General features: G+C 41.2%; 1 protein-coding gene across 1 annotated transcript in view; it reads left to right on the top strand.

Annotated features, from left to right (window-relative positions):
* The window catches only part of Cfap61 (cilia and flagella associated protein 61), a 295900-nt gene that overhangs the window by 235379 nt on the left and 41933 nt on the right, over positions 1–18588 (top strand). The window contains exon 25 of the mRNA XM_036186271.1: positions 2657–2862. Coding sequence (XP_036042164.1) covers positions 2657–2862 — 206 coding nt within the window. The remainder of the gene's footprint in view (positions 1–2656; positions 2863–18588) is intronic.

The following is an 18588-nucleotide window of genomic DNA, read 5'->3' as shown; positions in this document are numbered from 1 at the left end:
GTAATAGGTGACTAACTACTAACCTGCATTCCTTTATTATCCTAAATAGTTTGTAATAACTCTCAAGTACTAGAAATTTGCATTACATTGTTAAACGAGCTGTATAGATACAATACCTTGAACAAGAGTAAAAATGTATGTACAGAATGTTCTAACAAAAGTAACCTTAAATTTGTATCAACATACAAAAAAATCATATCAATGTAAAAATATTTAAAACTAGTAGTTGCTTTTTTGGTTTAAAAGTAGATTCAGTAATCTACCTTTTTATCCTATTTTTATATCCCTCTTTTTCTTTTCAGAGTAGATTCAATAATCTTCCCTTTATCCTATCATTTCTATATCCCCCTTTTTTCTTTTCAAAACAAGAACTCTGAATCTTATCTCTTTTGTTCACCTTTTCTCCTGACCATTACCCATAACAACTTATAACCAATCTCCCTAAACAATGACAAATATTCATAACCCATTGAATGACCAAAAACCATCTACCCTACCTCTTGGGAATGTGGGCATCATTTTCTTAAAATTGCTTCCTGCTATCTGGAGGTGACGGCATCTTTAGGGCCCCCTGAAAACAATTGGGATAATTGTCAAGTCCTAGGAGACAGGTGTGCCTGGAGGCTTGTATCCTAGGTGGTTCCAGATCCTGGTAAGTTAACAATCACACTGTGTGTCCCTGTTTAGATAAAGCCCTGATGTGGATTCAGGACTAAGGTAAATGTTTGGGATTAAGACAAGTTGAATTTGCTGTAGCTTTCTAAATGCCACATTTAAGTTCAGAGTGAACCCCAAGGTATTTTCTATCATTTGTGGCTATTGTAAATGGTGATGTATCTCTGATTTCCTTTTTGGCCTGTTTGTCTACTGATTTTTTTTGAGTTGATCTTGTATCCTGCAATGTTGCTGAAGGTTTTTATTAGCTGTATCAGTTCCTTGGTTGAATTTTTGGGGTCACTCATGTATACTAACATGTCATCTGCAAATAGGGAGAGCTTGACTTCTTCCTTTCCAATTTGTATCCCCTTAATCTCTTTATGTTGTCTTATAGCTCTGGCTAGAACTTCAAGTACTATATTGAATAAGTAGGGGGAGAGGGGACAGCCTTGCCTTGTTCCTGATTTTAGTGGTATTGCTTTGAGTTTCTCTCCATTTAATATGATGTTGGCTGTTGGCTTGTTGTAGATTGCCTTTATTATGTTTAGGTATGTTCCCTGTATTCCTGATTGTTCCAAGACCTTTATCATGAAGGGGTGTTGGGTTTTGTCAAATGCTTTTTCCGCATCTAGTGGGATGATCATGTGGTTTTTTTTCTTTGACTTTGTTCATATGGTGTATTATATTGACGGACTTTCCTATGTTGAACCACCCTTGTATCCCTGGGATGAAGCCTACTTGATCATGGTGGATAATTGTTTTGATGTGTTCTTGGAGTCTGTTTGCCAGAATATTATTGAGTATTTTTGCATCAATGTTCATGAGGGAGATCAGTCTGTAGTTCTCTTTCTTTGTTGCATCTTTGTTTGGTTTAGGAATCAGGGTAATTGTAGCCTCATAGAAGGAGTTTGGTAATATACCTTCTGCTTCTATTGTGTGGAACAATTTAGAGAGTATTGGTATTAAGTCTTCTTTGAAGATCTGGTAGAATTCTGCAGTGAAACCATCAGGTCCAGGGCTATTTTTGGTTGGGAGACTTTTAATGACTGATTATATTTCCTTAGGGGTTATTGGACTATTTAAATGGTTTATCTGGTGTTGATTTAACTTAGGTATGTGATACCTATCCAGAAATTATCCAGGCTTAACTCTATATGCACTCAGAAAAGTGTTATTGGTGTCATAGTGAACTAAATTCAGAGTCTTGGGGCAAAATAAAAGTTCAGCCTCCCTCAACACAGCCTGTGTTTGTCTGTTGAGGTCAACAGGGAACAGAGCTCCAGTGAGGACTTAGTAGCCATCATGGCTGAAATTAAAAAAAGTAGTCATGACATGGGATTATAACAGAACCTTCCTCATTATCTGGTTCATATCGCAGTTTTATCAGTTTCTAAGGGGCAAAATCCACACCTTGAACAACTTACCAACTGAAAGGTCATCCACAGACTATATACGGTATATGTTGTGGCATGAGAAAGGTCATTCACAGACTGTGTGGGGTGTGTGCTCCTGGGAACTGCATTATCAAAGGCCTGGCTGTCATTGCCCACCCTCCTTCCCAAGCCTACTTGCCAGGTTTTCATCTTTTATTTGTTTAAGTATTATTTAAAACAACTAGAATTCCTCATGATCACTTTGACCAAGATGTTGTTTTCAAAATGGTTCTGTGAAATGTGACACTTCAAATGCATCATCGTATAGGGACCCAGTTCCTTTACTGGGTGAGATATTGAGCTATAGAGTAGGTTGTCACTTAGCAACTAATTAGTAAAGGCAAGAACAATGTAATGACAACTTAAAATGTGCTGAGAAACATTTTGTCATGAAAAATATCATTTCTGATGTATCATTGTCTTTGTGTATGGTCAATAGCTGTTATTGCACAAGATAGAACTTGTCTATTATATGTGAAAACATTAAAAAATGGTAAAATAAAATTCCCAAAGTTCAGAAATGTTTTGGATACTGTTTTCCTGATTCATTTCTCATTCTCACCCAGGGTTCAGAAATAATAACAGGTAATGTGAAAGATGGCACATACTTCCGACTGTACATTAACAAGTATAAGTTGGTGGAGGCCATCACATGCTTTTCAAAGGAGCCCTTCCCAGTCTCCAACTACATCCGCTTGTATGGACAGCATGAGCAAGTCCTCAACAACCTGTGCACTCGTTTTGATGAAAAGTTGATTCCAGATCTCTACAGGTGAGTTGGACATTAACTTTGATTGTGGGTACATATGGTTGTATAGGATGTTTCACACTGGAGGGATGTGTGTCACAAAGCACCAGAGAGTGAAATAGGAATCACTGAGAGAGGCTGAAGTGACTGAGATGGCTTTGTCACACAATAATGAATATCAGACCACTAGCATTGGCTGGAGAGCAAAGGTTCACATGAGGAAGTATGTGAACTAGACCTCAGATACAACTGTACATGGTGTTGATATGAAAGCATGAGGTAAGGTGATTTCCATATGGGGCTGCTAAGAGCAACAGTCTGAACCTAAAAGAAAGGTTGAAGGTCAGGATGTGGAAGAATCTGGTCCCATTAGGAATTTTGTAACCACTAGACAGGCTGCTTACCATCCTAGCCTTTTTCATTCTAGAATGTGGATGACTGTACCAAATTCATTGGTAAAAAAATTTCTGGGTGGCCTTTTCAGCTCTTTTACAAGGTTACACAGCTCTTTTACACAGTTCCCATTGATACCTAAACTACACAAAAACCCAACAATGAAAGAGAATTACAGACCAATAGCCATTTTGAACATAGATGCAAAAATTCTCAGTAAAATAGTGGTTATAAACTGAATCCAAGAATACATCAAAAAGATCATCCATCATAATCAAATAGGCTTCATCCCAGAGATGCAGAGATGGTTTGATATATGTAAATTGATAAATGTAATCCACCACATAAATAGACTGAAAGACAAAGACCACATGATCATTTCATTAGATGCATTTTAAAGTCCTCTGACAAAATCCGACAACTTTTCATGATAAAAGTCCTGGAGTGATTAAGGATACAAGGAACATACCTCAACATAACAAAGGCAATTACAGCAAGCTCACAGCCAACATCAACCTAAATGGAGAGAAACTCAAGGCATTTCCACTAAAATCAGTAACAAGACAAGGATTTTCACTCTCTCTATACCTATTCCATTATAGTACTTGAGATCTTAGATCCAGCAATAAGGCAACTGAAGATCAAGTAGACAAAAAAATAGGAAAGGAAGAAGTCAAAAGTATCTTTATTGGCAGATGATACAATTGTATACATAAATGACTCTTAAAAACTCCACCAGGAAACTTCTACAGTTCAAGGGCTTTCAGGTGTGCTGTCAAGTCACTAGCGTGAGATTTCTCCAGCTTCTTTATGTGGGCCTTCAGTGCTATGAATTTCCCTCTTAGCACTGCTTTCATAGTTTCCCATAAGTTTGGGTATGTTTTATTCATTTTCATTGATCTCTAGGAAGTCTTTAATTTCTTTCTTTATTTCTTCCTTAACCCATTGGTGACTTGGTTGAGCGTTATTCAGTTTCCATGAGATTGTAGGATTTCTGTAGTTTTTTCTGTTGTTGAAATCTAACTTTAAACCATGGTGGTCTGATAGAACACAGGAGGTTATTCCAATTGTTTTGTATCTGTTGAGATTTGCTTTGTGGCCAAGTATGTGGTCAATTTTAGAGAAGGTTCCATGGGGTGCTGAGAAGAAAGTATATTCTTTTTTGTTTGGGTGGAATGTTCTGTAGATATCAATTATGTCCATTTGAGCCATAACATCATTTAAGTCCATTATGTATCTGTTAAGTTTCAATTTGACCGATCTGTCCAGAGGTGATAGTGGGGTGTTGAAGTCTCCCACTATTAATGTGTGGTGTTTTTTTATGTGATTTAAGCTGTAGTAATGTTTCTTTTACATATGTGGGTGCCCTTTTGTTTGGGGCATAAATGTTCAGAATTGAGACTTCATCTTGCTGGATCTTTCCTGCGATGAGTATATAATGTCCTTCATCATCTCTTTTGATTGATTTTAGTTTGAAGTCTATTTTGCTGGATATTAGGATGGCAACACCAGCTTGCTTCTTAAGACCATTTGATTGGAAAGTCTTTTCCCAGTCTTTTATTTTTAGGAGGTGTCTGTCTTTGAATTTGAGGTGTGTTTCTTGTATTCAGCAGAAAGATAGGTCCTGTTTTTGTATCCATTCTGTTAGTCTGTGTCTTTTTATAGGTGAATTAAGTCCTTTGATATTAAGGGATATTAATGACCAGTGATTGTTCGTGTCTGTTGTTACTTTATTTTTTGGTGGTAGTGTGTGTGTAGTTCTCTTCTTTGGGGTTTACTGCTGTGGTGTTATCTATTGCCTGTGTTTTCGTGGGTGTATCTGCCTTCCTTAGGTTGGAATTTTCCTTCTAGTGCTTTCTGTAGGGCTGGGTTTGTGGATAAGTATTGTTTAAATCTGGTTTTGTCTTGGAAGGTCTTGTTCACTCCATCTATGATGCTTGAAAGTTTTGCTGGGTATATTAGTCTAGGCTGGCATCCATGGTCTCTTAGTGTCTGCATTATATCTGCCCAGGTCCTTCTGGCTTTCAAAGTCTCCATTGAGAAATCGGGTGTTATTCTGATGGATTTGCCTTTATAAGTCACTTGGCCTTTTTCCTTTGCTGCCCTTAATATTCTTTCTTTATTCTGTACATTTAGTTGTTTAATTATTATGTGGCGAGGGGACTTTTTTTGGGGGTCTAGTCTGTTTGGTGTTCTATAGGCTTCTTGTATCTTCATAGGCATTTCCTTCTTTAAGTTGGGAAAGTTTTCTTCTATGATCTTGTTAAATATATTTTCTGTGCCTTTGAGTTGGTATTCTTCTCCTTCCTCTATCCCTATTATTCGTAGGTTTGGTCTTTTCATGGTGTCCCAAATTTCTTGGATATTTTGGGTCATGACTTTGTTGGTTTTAGTGTTTTCTTTGACTGATGAATCTATTTCTTCTACCCTATCATCAACACCAGAGATCCTCTCTTCCATCTCTTGCATTCTGTTGGTTATACTTGCCTCTGAAGTTCCTGTTTGTTTACTCAGATTTTCTATTTCCAACATTCCTTCTGCTAGTGTCTTCTTCATTTTTTCTATTTCCCTCTTCAGGTCTTGGATTGTCTCCCTTGCTTTTTCATGATTTTCATTCAAGGATTTATTGTTTTATTCTACTTTAATTGTCCTTTCCTCTAGTTTTTTATAGCATTCTTCCCATTTTTTGTTTGTCTGTTCCTCTGCTTTATTTTTGATTTCTTCTATATAAGGCTCTAGCCTCTTCATGATGTTACTTATAAGGTTGTTTTCTTCTTCTTCAATTCTGTGATGTTCAGGTCTAGCTGTTGCAGAAGGGCTAGGTTCTGGTGATGCTGTATTGCTCTTTATTTTGTTGTATGTACTTCTGCCTTGACGTCTGCCCATCTCCTCTTGTGATCGTTCTTGGTCTTATCAGTGTACTTGGTCCAGAGAGAGTTGACAGATTTAGGGAGCCTCTTTCTGGTCCAGATGGAAGCTCTGGGCCAGATGGGAGCACTGGTCCAGATGACAGTGCTGGCCAGATAGGAGCTGGGGGGCTGGACTCTGAGTCTCGGGAAGTCCCTGGGGTCTCTTTATTTTGTCCAGATGGGAGCTCCTCTTGTCCAGATGGGAGTTCCTCTGGTCTCTGGTCCAGATGGGAGTTCCAGGGCAGGATGGAAGCTTGGGGCTGGTCTCTGATTCTCAGGAAGTGGCTGGAGTCTCTAGCAGATGGGTGTGGGGGCAGGGTGTGGAGACTGCAGTGTCTGCCTACAGTCTTGGAAAACAGGAGCCTTCCCGCTGGGCCCACTAATTGGCAGGAAACTGGGGCCAAGTTGGTCAGGTCCTCCCGGGGTGGCCTGTGTCCAGCAGTGGGACCCAGGTGCAGTTGCCTCTCTGACTATAACCCAGGCACTTACCTCTGGTCCATATGGGAGTTCCAGCTTCATTTCTTGTTATTTAGGTTTTCTAGCTCTTTGTATATTCTAGATATTAATCCTTAGTGGTATATGTAGGTAACAAAGATTTTACTTCCATCCAGTGTGATGTTTCTAACATTAATTGTTTCAAGTGCTGTGCAGACTTTTAATTTCACAAAATCCTACTTGTCAGATGTTGGCATTGTCTCCTGAGCAACAGGAATATTATTCAGAGAGTCCTTGCCTATGTCTATATCTTGAAATGTCTTCCCTACTTCATTACATTAAGACCTTTAGTCCATTTGGAGCTGATTTTCATATGGGGTGAGAGATAGAGACTGACTGTGTGTGAGTACCATGCTATTTTTTCTTATTGTATCTCTCTATTATAACTTGAAATCAGATATGGAATAGCTCTGACATTCTTTTTGTTTAAGATTGTTTTGCTCTCTAGGGTCTTTTGTACTACCACATGAGTTTTAAGGGCTTTTAAAATATTCATATGAAGAATGGCATTGAAACGTTGATGATGATTTCATTGAACCTATAGATTGCTCTTGGCTATTTTCACAATATTAGGTCTTAACAATCAAAGATACTGGGAGGTCTTTCCATCTTCTAGTATCTTCTATAATTCTTTCTATGGTGTTTGACAGTTTTCATTGTAGAGGGCTTTCACTTACTTGGATATGTTTATTCTAAGAATTTTGTTGGTTGTTTTTTAATGTAAGGCAATTGTGAGTGGGATTATTTTCCTGGTTTTGTTCTCAGCATGTCTGTTCTTTGTATGAGGAAAAGCTACTGACTGTGCTTTGTTATTTTTTTTATCCTGCCACTTTGCTGACAGTGTTTATCAGCTCCAAGAACTTTCTGATGGGGGTCTTTGGAATCTCTAATGTGTAGAATTGTATTTACAAATGAGGATGCTTTGGCTTCCTTCTTTCCCACTTGTTTCCTTTTTATTTCCTTCTCTTGTCTTATTTTCTCTAATTAATACTCTGAGCACTATATGGAATAATAGTGGAGGAAGTGGATATTCTTGTTTTGTTCCCAATTTTAGTGGAAATGCTTTGGGTTTTTCCCCATTTAGTATAGTGTTGATTCGAGATTTGTTGTATAAAGCCTGGTTATGTTGAGATACATTTCTTCTATTTCTAGTTTCTTTGGGGCTTTCATCATGATGGGATGTTGAAATTTGTCTAAAGCTTTTTTTCCATCTATTTAGATGGTAATGTGAATTCTTTCCTGAGTCCATTTATATGATGTATTACATTTATTGATTTGTAAATGATTTTGTTTGTTTTTTATTTATGAATGTTGAGCCATCCCTGCATCTCTGGAATGAAGCCAACTTGGTCATGGTGAATGATCTTTTGATACATTGTTGGATTTGATTTTCAAGGATTTTATTGAGAATGTTTGCATCTATGTTTACCAGAGAAGTTGGCCTATGTTATTTTGTTGTTGGGTCTCTTAAGTGGGTTTTGATGTCAGAGTAATACGGCCCATGTAAGATTTTGTAGTGCCTCCTCCATTTCTGTTGTAGGAAATGGTCTGAGAAGCATTATTGTTGTTTCTTTCTTAATGGTGTAGTAGAACTTAGCAGTGAATACATAAAGGCCTCGGCATTTTTAATTTAAAACTTTGTATTGCTCCTTCAGTCTTGTTGCTTGTTATAGATGTGTTAAAATTGTTTACTTACCTTAATTAAATTTTGGTAGGTGTGGTGGTTTGAAAGAAAATGGCCCCCAAAGGGAGTGGCACTATTAGGAGTTATGGCCTTGTTGGAGGTGTGGTCTTGTTGGAGGAAGTGTGTCACTGTGGAGACAGACTTTGAGGTTTCATACAGGCTCAAGATACTGCCCAGTGTCTCAGTCTACTTTCTATTGCCTGCAAGATGAAGAACTTTCAGCTATCTCTCTAGCACCATACCTGCCTGCACACCACTGTGTCCTGCCATGATGATAATGAAGTAAACATCTGAAAATGTAAGCCAGCCCCAATGAAATGTTTTCCTTTATTAGAGTTGCTATGGTCATGGTGTCTCTTCACAGCAATAGAAACCCTAAGACAGTAGGTCATATGTGTTTAGAACTTTATCTATTTTTAAAATGTTTTTCCTATTTAATAGAATATGTTTAAAGATAGAGCCTAACAATTTTCTGAATTTCATTGTTTTTGTTTGTTTGTTTGTTTGTTTTTTATTGTTTTTATAATGTATGGGAAAGAGAAAGCCCTGAGTGAAGCCCTGAGTCAGTGTGTTGACTAGGCTCACGAAGGTACAGCAAAGCCTTCTCCCCAGGGGTGGGACTAAGATGGAAATGGCAATGCTTTTTCTGCTAGTCAAAGTGTGACAGTTGATAATGTATACAAAAAAAATTTAAAAAAAAAAACCTATAGTTTTCTCCCCACTGCCCCCTGGACATTTATAGTTTGGAGAGTGTTCCCCTATGGAGCCTGATCCTACTGAGATTAGCTAAACCTGCCTCCTTGATTCAGCTATCCACCATGAACCCTGCCTCCTTGTTTATCTGTGTGCAGTAACCCTGCCTTCCTGTTCAGTTCTATATAGTAAACACACTGAGCTCTGGGGTGCTGAGGTTTCTCCATCAGAAAGCCCAGTCCACCCAACCCCGACTTTTCTGTGTGTCTGTCTTTTCTTCATTTCTTCGCTGTCCCCAGGCAGGTCCAAGTCCTTGGAAGCCATGTGATGGACAAGGTGGTGAAGTCTCCTTTTTCAGCTCTAATTTGTTCATTTGGGTCTTCCCACTTTTGGTTAATTTTGGCTATAGGTTTGTCAATCTGTTTATCTTTTCCAGTCACCAACCCTTTCCTTCACTGAGTCTTTGTACTCTTGCTGTTTCTAGTTCACTAATGTCGGACTTGATCATATTTATTTCCAGCTACTGATTTGGGATTTGGCTTGTTCTTGTTTTTCCAAGCCTAAGATGCATTTTTAGTTATCTGTAATTGCTCTGACTTTTGAACATAAACACTTGTGACTGTAAACTTCCCCATTAGGATTGTTTGCATTGTATCCTGTGGCGTTTTGTTATGTTGTATTTTCATTTTTATCCAATTCTAGGAATCGTTTAATTTCTTTCTTGATTTCTTTGATGGCCTCATTCAGCATTCAGTGTTGTAGTGGCCAGTCTCTGAGTTAGGTTTGCTCTCCAGTTTCTCTGGCTATTGATTTTGACTTTTACCCCATTGTGCTCAGGTGAAAGATGAGACATTATTTGAATTTCCTTACATTTTTTAAATCTATTTTGTGTCCTACAACATGTTATTGTAGAGAGAGTTCCATGGGCTACTAAGAAAAGTATGTATCCAGTAGTGTCTGGATGGAATGTTCTGTGGATATCTGTTAGGTCACAAGAGCAATGACACCATTTAATGCAGGTGTTTCTCATTTTGTGGAATTCACTTAATCAGTCACTGGGAGTGAAAATGTAGGTATTTAAAAAGGAAATTCATTTTCTTCTTAGTTCATTAAAACATCTGAGTTCCAGGGGAATCTTTTTGGTTTAAAAGCAAACCTATTCAGTGGTAAATGAGATACTAAGAATTTAATGTGGAAAAAAAAAAAAAAAAGAAGAAGAAATGCTTTCACATTTAGCCAAATTCAAAGCCCCAGCTGATTTGGTTTGCCCAGCACTGGTGAGCATGAAGCCTCTAGTCAGGGCACAGCTGTTAGCTGATGATGGTAATAATTATAAAAGTTAATTTGATTGGTTAGGAGTGAATGTTCCGGACGGCCAAATAAGAGTGGACAGTACTTGATAGCAGGCGATGCCGACTGACATCTGTCAGAAAGAGGCAGGGGGCAGGAAGACACTGGCCACGCATTTGTAAGCGAGGCCCTGAGGATCCCACCATGCCTTGGCAGGCATGGACATATGCAGCTGCGGCCACAGTCTTCTCAAGTGCCACAAAGTACTGCCAGGTCGTGGTGCCGATTCTTGGCCCAGCCCTGTTCTCCCTGCCTCTTGTGGGACAGGCTGACTTGGCCCTTTCCACGCAGGGTGAATGGCTCAGCTGATTTTGGCCAAGATACGATTACCAATTGTTTTCCTGACCTTGGCAGCATCAGCCATGTGTCTCAGTCAAAGCCAGATGCATTTCCCCTGTGCTTATCCATCCACCACACTGAGGACACCTTCCTCCATGCTGGCAGGGCTGACGCTACCCAGTGCTCTGCTTTTCTGTAAACCGAGTGAGTACCAAGAACAGCTCCTCTCCCACTTCAGAGAAGCCCTCAGGATCTTTGTGAGGCTCTCATGCCTCACCAGCAGTGACTCCCGTGGAGCCCTGCGGGAACAGGGGTGGCAACTGAGCAGTCAGCTAGAGTGATGCTCAACAGACAGCTGCCACCAGGGTACAACCGCTGGGGTTCTGCAGCCCAGGTTGGCTCAGAGTCCGGCTGAGTTTTCGTCTTTGTTTCTACCTCACAGTGCCAGTACAAACCATTGGTGCTGGAGAAGGAGAACTAATTGACCACTGGAGGGTGTGTAAGAGAGAGCTAGCTCACCCATTGGGTGAGGAAGTGAGAGAGACACAGACAGAGAACTACTTCACCTCTGGGACAGGGGAGAACATTCATTCACCACTCTGCACCCGGAGAGGCAGGTGTGTGATTGATTGATTGACCACTTTGGAAAAATAATGGAGACTTGTTTAAAAAAGCATTTGTTCCTTTCTAAATCAGCCACCATTATAAAGTCACATAATAAATATGTCACTAAAATCTGCTCTTTCCCAGCCTTCTCCCTGAAGCATTGGTATAGCTGAGATCTCAGGTGTGCACACAGAGATGCACACACACTCATAAGTGTACACACACACACACACACACACACACACACACACACACACACAAGCATATACCCATTCTCTCAAGCCTGCTAGTTTCTAAGTCCCTTGACAGGTTTACAGTAAAAAGGACCTTCTTCGCTACTGGGTCTGCTCCTCCTTCCCAGGACACTGGAGGTGACAGGGACCTCAAGGATGACACCAGCTGGGAGGAGTGGGTAGAGAGAGGACTGGCTGAGGCAGTTTGCTGAGATGTGGCCTGTCAGAGACTTTAACAAGGCATTCACATTTTTTTTCTGCTTTCTTAACTCTACCTCATCTTCTTTTTAGCCTCACTTATGGATGACCCTGCAGAAGAAGGGTCATGCCTGCTGACTCCCCCGCCCCCTAGCCTTAATTAGCAGTCTGTGGACTCCTTTGTCCTCTCAGCCTGAATAGGTCTTACCCCAGCTTCGTTGCAGGAGCCCATCAGATACTCATAGCCTTGATTAAATCACCTCCTTTCACATCTTAACGTCTCAGCTCTCAAAGCTGCCCCGAAGGCCTCTCCTCCAGTGAGCACCGCCATCCTCCTGCACACTTCCCGAACACTCCACAGCCTACTTTTAGTGGGTAAGTGCTGCTGTGCACAGTATTCTAAATGGAGCCTGAGCAGGCCCTTTAAAAGGCTGCCATTACCTTGCTGAACTGTCAGGCTCCAGAAGTTGTCCCCTTAGGAAAGCCACCTTGTGCTGTCTCTCTCTTTGCAACTGCAAAGGAGGATGCAATGGGCCCTCAGTCCCCTAATTATTTATTAGACTGCAATCAGAGCCATGCTCTTATGACTGGAAGCCGTCTCCCCTCCCCCCACCCCCTTTTTTTTCTATACTCAGTAGCCTTGTGCTGTGTTCGGTAGTAACTTGAACATTAAATACCAGGTGCCCATCTCCTCCAGACTTTTCAAAATCTAACTACCCACCCTACTTTCTTGGCTTCTTTCTACAAACAAAAGTTACAGGAGCATTCCCCTGGACTGTGGTATATTCCTGTTCTTCTGCCCTGGTGTGTATCTGAAATGTTCCCTGAAAGGCCCAGATGCTAATGGTTTGTCCCCAGGTGGTGACATTGAGGTGACAGAACCCTTAGGAGGTGAGGTCTGTGGCTGGTGAGATGACTCCACATGTAAAGGTGCCCTACTCCTGATGAAGCAAGCCTGATGCCTGGCATTCAAGCCACAGAACCCCTGTAGAGGTTGTAGAGGTCGGGAAGGTGCCAAGTCAATAAGTTCGCTGACCTCCACACCCATTCCATGTTATGAGCATCATAACTCCCTCCCTCCATCTCTCTAGCCCCCCCCCGTCTCTCTCTCTCTCACACACACACATACACACTCTTATAATAATAATAATAATAATAATAATAATAATAATAATAATAATAATACCAACAACAACAATAATAATATTTTAAAAGAGGTAATGTCTAAAGGGAAGTCTTTGGGTAATGGCAGGGCGGGATCTCAAAGGGTAGGACCAAGGCTCCTTTTCCTCTCTTGCTTTCTGGCCACAAGGTGAACAGTCTTGCTAACCACATATGCCCCTTCAGAGCCATTCAGCACATCCACCAGAGGCCTAAACAGTAGTTGGACCACCCCGCCACAGAATCCTACTATGTGACTTCATGAGATGTACCAGCTCAATCCACTAGGATACCAAGAGACTAAGGAAAGGGTTCTATCCAAGTCCAGCTTGGTGAACCAGTGAGCTCACTGGAGTGAACTTCCTTCAACATGGGCCACTCCCTGACACCCATCTAGAGCACGGTGAAGTGCCATGAAAGCTGAACCACCAGAGTCCCTACCCCAAGGTAAACGTTCACCTCCTATATACTTAGCAACCCCAAGATCATAAGCAGCAGCTCCAGGGCAAGAGGAAGCAGTGAGTGGAATTTCACCCAGGCCTCTCGTAACCAATTCTGCTTCTGCAAGGGAATGCCAAGGACTTCATTATCATCACCATGGACAAGGCCATCACTGCATTGTTCAGTCTCTTTGATTGCTATGACTGTGTGTGAATGCAGAGTGTTCCGTCACAGGTCATCGTAATCACTTGATGGCTAACGGTCATATCACACCTAGAGGAAAAAGTTACACAATTCTCTAAAGTGTGAGCCAGGATAAACCATTTCTCCTAAAACTTGATCATCTCAGGTATTTTGCTGAATGGTGGAGAGCTGACACCCCTCACAAGCTTCCCTGTGGGACACTTTTCCGTGAACTGGAAGGGCCCCTGCTTGTCTGCATCTCTCAGATGACGCCCTTTCTGTTGGACAGCCTTGGAGACCTCCCTCACATGATTTGCTACAATCCAAACTCTGGCCTCTTGAGATTCATTCCCAGTCATCTAATTAATGTCTGTGTCTCTGCCCCATGGAAGTCAATTTAGGATTGGGTTTGCTCACAACCTCTGCCTGGGACTTTCATCTCTGACCTTCTCCTTGATGCAACAGGTAGGACCTTACCCACTAGTGAAACCTACATTTTTTAATATTTCATATTCCCAAGATGCTCAACCTTTGAAATAGAGATAGAGTCCAAGGTAGGGGCCAAAGTCCAGCTGATTCATGCCAGTTTTTTAATTTACAGTGTTTTTCCAATTGAAACTTTATTTGGTTATTATTTTGGTTTTTGAGTAATGTCACTTCTCCCCATCTTCACACTGTGACATTTGTGAGGAATTAGCCTGTCCTGGAGTAAGAGGTGAGGTTGTTTGGAGCTATGCTGGAATTATATGCAACACATGTTCTGTCAGATAGTCACACCAAATATTATAGTGTGAAAGAAGAGCAAAGAGCCAGTGCAGAGTGCCAACCATCCACACTGCAGTGCTGGCACTTTTTGTCTGGTCAGTAGGCATTAAAAGATGCTTGTCATTTTGGCATTCATCAGAAAGGTCGGCATAAAAGGTTTTTTCTGAGGTGATTATATATATATATAAAAAACAATTATTCCTCCTCCTCCTTTTCTCCCTCTCAGTACTGGAAACCAAACCTGGGTCCATGAAAGAGTAATAAGTGTTCTTGACCATGAGCCATCTCTCCAGCCCCAGGCATAAAATTTACTTCACATATTTCAATTGGTTGAATGTTAGTATGAATATTCTTTAATTTATAATTTTCCTGTTAATTCCTTGCGATTTTTATACATGAATGCATTGTATAATGCATGTGACCCTAGCGTGCCTGACCCACCTTCACCCTCTCCAACTTCCTCCTCTTTTTTAAAAGAATCTACAGAATAAAGTCCGTGCTTTGCTTATACTCAATCTCTGTATAGGCCACCCACTGGAGCGTGGGCAGTCAACCTTGGAATTCACTCCTTTCAAGAAAACTGACTCTCTCCCCCTGCCAAAAGCCATCAACTGTCAATAGCTCCTCAGCTGGGGGTAGAACTCCCGAGCCCCCCCCCCCCCTCCAGGCTGGACTGTGGACTGGCTTGATCTTGTGCAGACAACCACAGCTGCCCTGAATTCCTCAGTCCAGAGGGCCTTCCTGTAACATCCAGAAGACAGTTTTTCTCTGGTCCTCTTTGACTTCTGGCTCTTAGAATGCCCTCTGCCACCTCTTCTGTGATGCTTCCTAGCCTTGGAGGGAGGGATATGGTATAGATATCCCACTTACATTGAGAACTTTACCGATACATTCTCTGCTCTTTGACGGGAGGTACCCCACACCTAGCACTGGACTGTATTTGGAAACCTATGGTTTCTAGGAGAAGGCTTCTGTGTAGGGTAATTCCATTAAACTCTTTTATATGATGTATATTTGTGTTATATGTATATGTGTTACTATTTTATAACTTATAATAAATAGGTTTCCACGTGGCTTTTTCAAACATCTTTCATGTTTGTTATCCTTTGCCCCGTCCCCCCTCCCATCCCACTCTCCTACCCCTCTCCCTACTTAACCTTTCCTCCCATTCTCCTCTTGGGCCCTTCCTGTCCCATGTGTTCCATCATCCCCATTCTGTAAGCTCTTTTCACCCCCTCTCTGCCGAGGCCCCTCTCTCGTTTCCTAGCTTCAACAAGTATTCCAAGTTCACGTTTGCCACAGGAGAGTACCATGAATAGATGAAAGAAATGAACATCCCATGTAACATCCAAGATCGTTTATGTTATCAGTGAGAACACAGAGAATTAGCAAGCAGATTCAGGAACAGTCAGCATCAGTCTGAACATCCCAGGGTGGGGACTCAAGTATTCTTCACCATCATTTCCCTACCCTCTTTGTTTGACATAAATGTCTATAGATTTTCTGTTGTTCTTTGTGAGCAGTGTTACATCTTAAACAAAATAAATTGCCTGCATCCTCTCTACTATAAAAGAAAACCCATGCTTTTATAATTTTAAAGGAAATCTGTATATTTAAGTCACATGCTAATGCCTAGTGGAGATGATTTAGACAGCCCAGGATGGCTCTGTATCCCAGAAGACAATGCTGGCATGTGAACCAAACATGGGGTAAATCATAAAGTGAGAGACATAACTGACATGTGTGGCTGTTAGATTACATATGCCACATTCTAAAAAAAAAAAAATCAAACTTTTCACCAAGCTTCATAAAAACAAATTCCTTAGAGCAAGGCCACTGTTGCTCCTTTTAAGTTGCCCATGGCTCCCTGCCCACAGCTACCACCTGCCCCCTGTCACTACCATGCTGCTTGCTCACTTGTGTGCAGGTATCCCTCCCTGGCTATGGGTTCTGCATTTGCAGATTCGACTTACTGAAGAGCTAAGATATTTAGGGGGGGAATGTTGGATCTTTGCTGAATATGTGCAAGCATTCGATAAATAATATGGCATAACAACTATTTACATAGCATCTATACTGTTGAGTAAGTAATTTAGAGACAATCTGGAGTATGCAAGAGGATTAGGTGGAGAGATGGCCATGTAAGAATGAGGATCTTAGTTCAAATCCTCAGAACCTATATAAAAGTGGGCAAAGCAGCTGTGTCTGTAATCCCAGGGCCAAGGAAGTAAGAGACAGATGAATTCCTGGAGCATGTTGACCAGCCACCTAATGGAATAGATGAACTCTGGGCTCAATGAGAGACTGTGTCTCAAAAATAAAATAAAATCAAGAGTAACTGAGGAAGACACACAATTTCAAACTCTGGCCTTCAAACACCTGGGCATATAGATGCATGCCCACTTAAACATGCCCACACCAGCATGAACACATGACACACACACTCCACACAGAGAAGAATGCAGGAAGTTACATAAGAGATATTATATATCTCAATTTAGGATGTACATTACTTGAGCAGGACTGAATTTTAGTATCCAGATTCCCCATGGATATTAAGAAATAACTATACATGCTGAGGGAATTTGACCTGAAACTTTTATATAAAAGGAAATCATTATTTCCTTTCCCTCAAAGTAGAAATGGCAAGAGGCTAAGTCAGAGATTCGATTCTACATTGTTGCTAATTGTCTTTGTGAACTTGGACAAGCTGTTAGCCCTCACTGAACATCAGTTTCCTCATCTCTACACTAGAGAGCTGATGTATGATAAATTTCCTCTCTGCAATGGAGATCTAATCTATAATAATTTCCCCACCACACAAGACAGAAGGAAATGGTGATAGGAAAGCTTTCTAGAGGCACAAAAATGTACTTCTCGAGAATTAAGTGACGGCCTAGAGAAATGGTTCAGAGGTCAAGAAGGTTGCTTTCTCACCTCCATCACTGTAGGCAACTCTGTGGGGCATTTTCTTGATTCATGCCTAGTGTGGCATGGCCCAGCCCACTTGGGAAGTACTACCCCTGAGCAGGTAGTCCTGGGTAGCAGGCTGAGCAAGCCAGGAGAAGTAAGCAATAAGCAGCACTTCCGCTGAAGCATGGTTAGAAGACCATAGGTAGGTGAGGAAAGCTAAGGCAGGCTCCCTGAGAGGGAGGCTTCCTGGTCCCAGAGTACTGTACAAGGAGAAGCAGCAGAAAGGCACAGGGGTGGATATCTAGACAGGGGGAAGGGGAGAACCCAGAGACCCTATAAAATACCCAAGCCATCCTTGCTTGACAGGCTTCCAGGCTCAGGCTTCTCCTACCTACAATGTATAAAGCTGTTACTTGTCTCTTCCCTGGGGCTTGAACTTGTCTTTGGTGGTTGTTCAGTCCTTCTTGCCAGCGAACAAATTGGTAATCCCCTAGACAACCACCATCGCCCTCATTATAGATCCACGGTCTCTGCTTCAGTTCCTTCTTCCAGGCTCCTGCCTTGAGTTCCTACTCTGACTTCTCCTCATGACTGTATGCTATAAAGTGAAATAAACACTTTCCTCCCAGAGACAGAGAGACAGAAAGAGACAGAGACAGAGAGGCAGAGACAGGGACAGAGAGCACTGTTATTCCAGAGGATCTGGATTTAATTCCCAGCACTCACATGGTGGCTCACAACCATCTGCCACTCCAGTTCCTGGGGATCTGATGCCCTCTACTAGCCTATGTGAGCACCAAGCACATGTGGTGCACAGATTACGTTAAACATTTTTAGGAGAATTAAGTGAGAAGCCTGGTGCTCAGTTTAGAGTGATAGTATATATGGAGGTGACTAGGGCACTTCATAGGAAAGAGATGGATCAAATGTTTCTCTCTGGTTCTGAATATCAATTAAAATTTGGCTTTGTGAGCTATTTGAATTATAAAGTATGTCTAGAACCCAATATTTAGTATCTAACCTATCATATACCTATAAAACTTGCTTTGGAAAATTGTTTTGCACATTGTCAATAGTTACAAATACTTTAGAACTGTATTGTCTAATATAATAGCTAATCATTGCTTAAATCTTAATTATAGTTAAGGCTTGGAGTGTAGCTAAGTAATAAGTGATTATCCACCATTCAAAAGGCCTAGGATTCATGTATTAAAATCCTGAAACTCAGCTCCAGGGCAGGAGAGATGGCTCAGTGGCTAAGAGCACATACTGCTCTCACAGAGGACTCACGCGTGGTTTCCAGCACCCACATCAGGCTCTTCACAACTGATTTAACTCCAGCTCCAGAGATCTTATGCCCTCTTCTGGCTTACACATGTTCCTGCATTCTTGTGCATCTATGTCCACACAGATTAAAAAAAACATCGCCTTGAGCACACTAGCTATA

Source organism: Onychomys torridus, chromosome 4, assembly GCF_903995425.1.
Source record: "Onychomys torridus chromosome 4, mOncTor1.1, whole genome shotgun sequence".
Lineage (NCBI taxonomy): Eukaryota > Metazoa > Chordata > Mammalia > Rodentia > Cricetidae > Onychomys > Onychomys torridus.
Note: the sequence above shows the minus strand (reverse complement) of the source record. Positions and strands in the feature narration are given on the sequence as shown.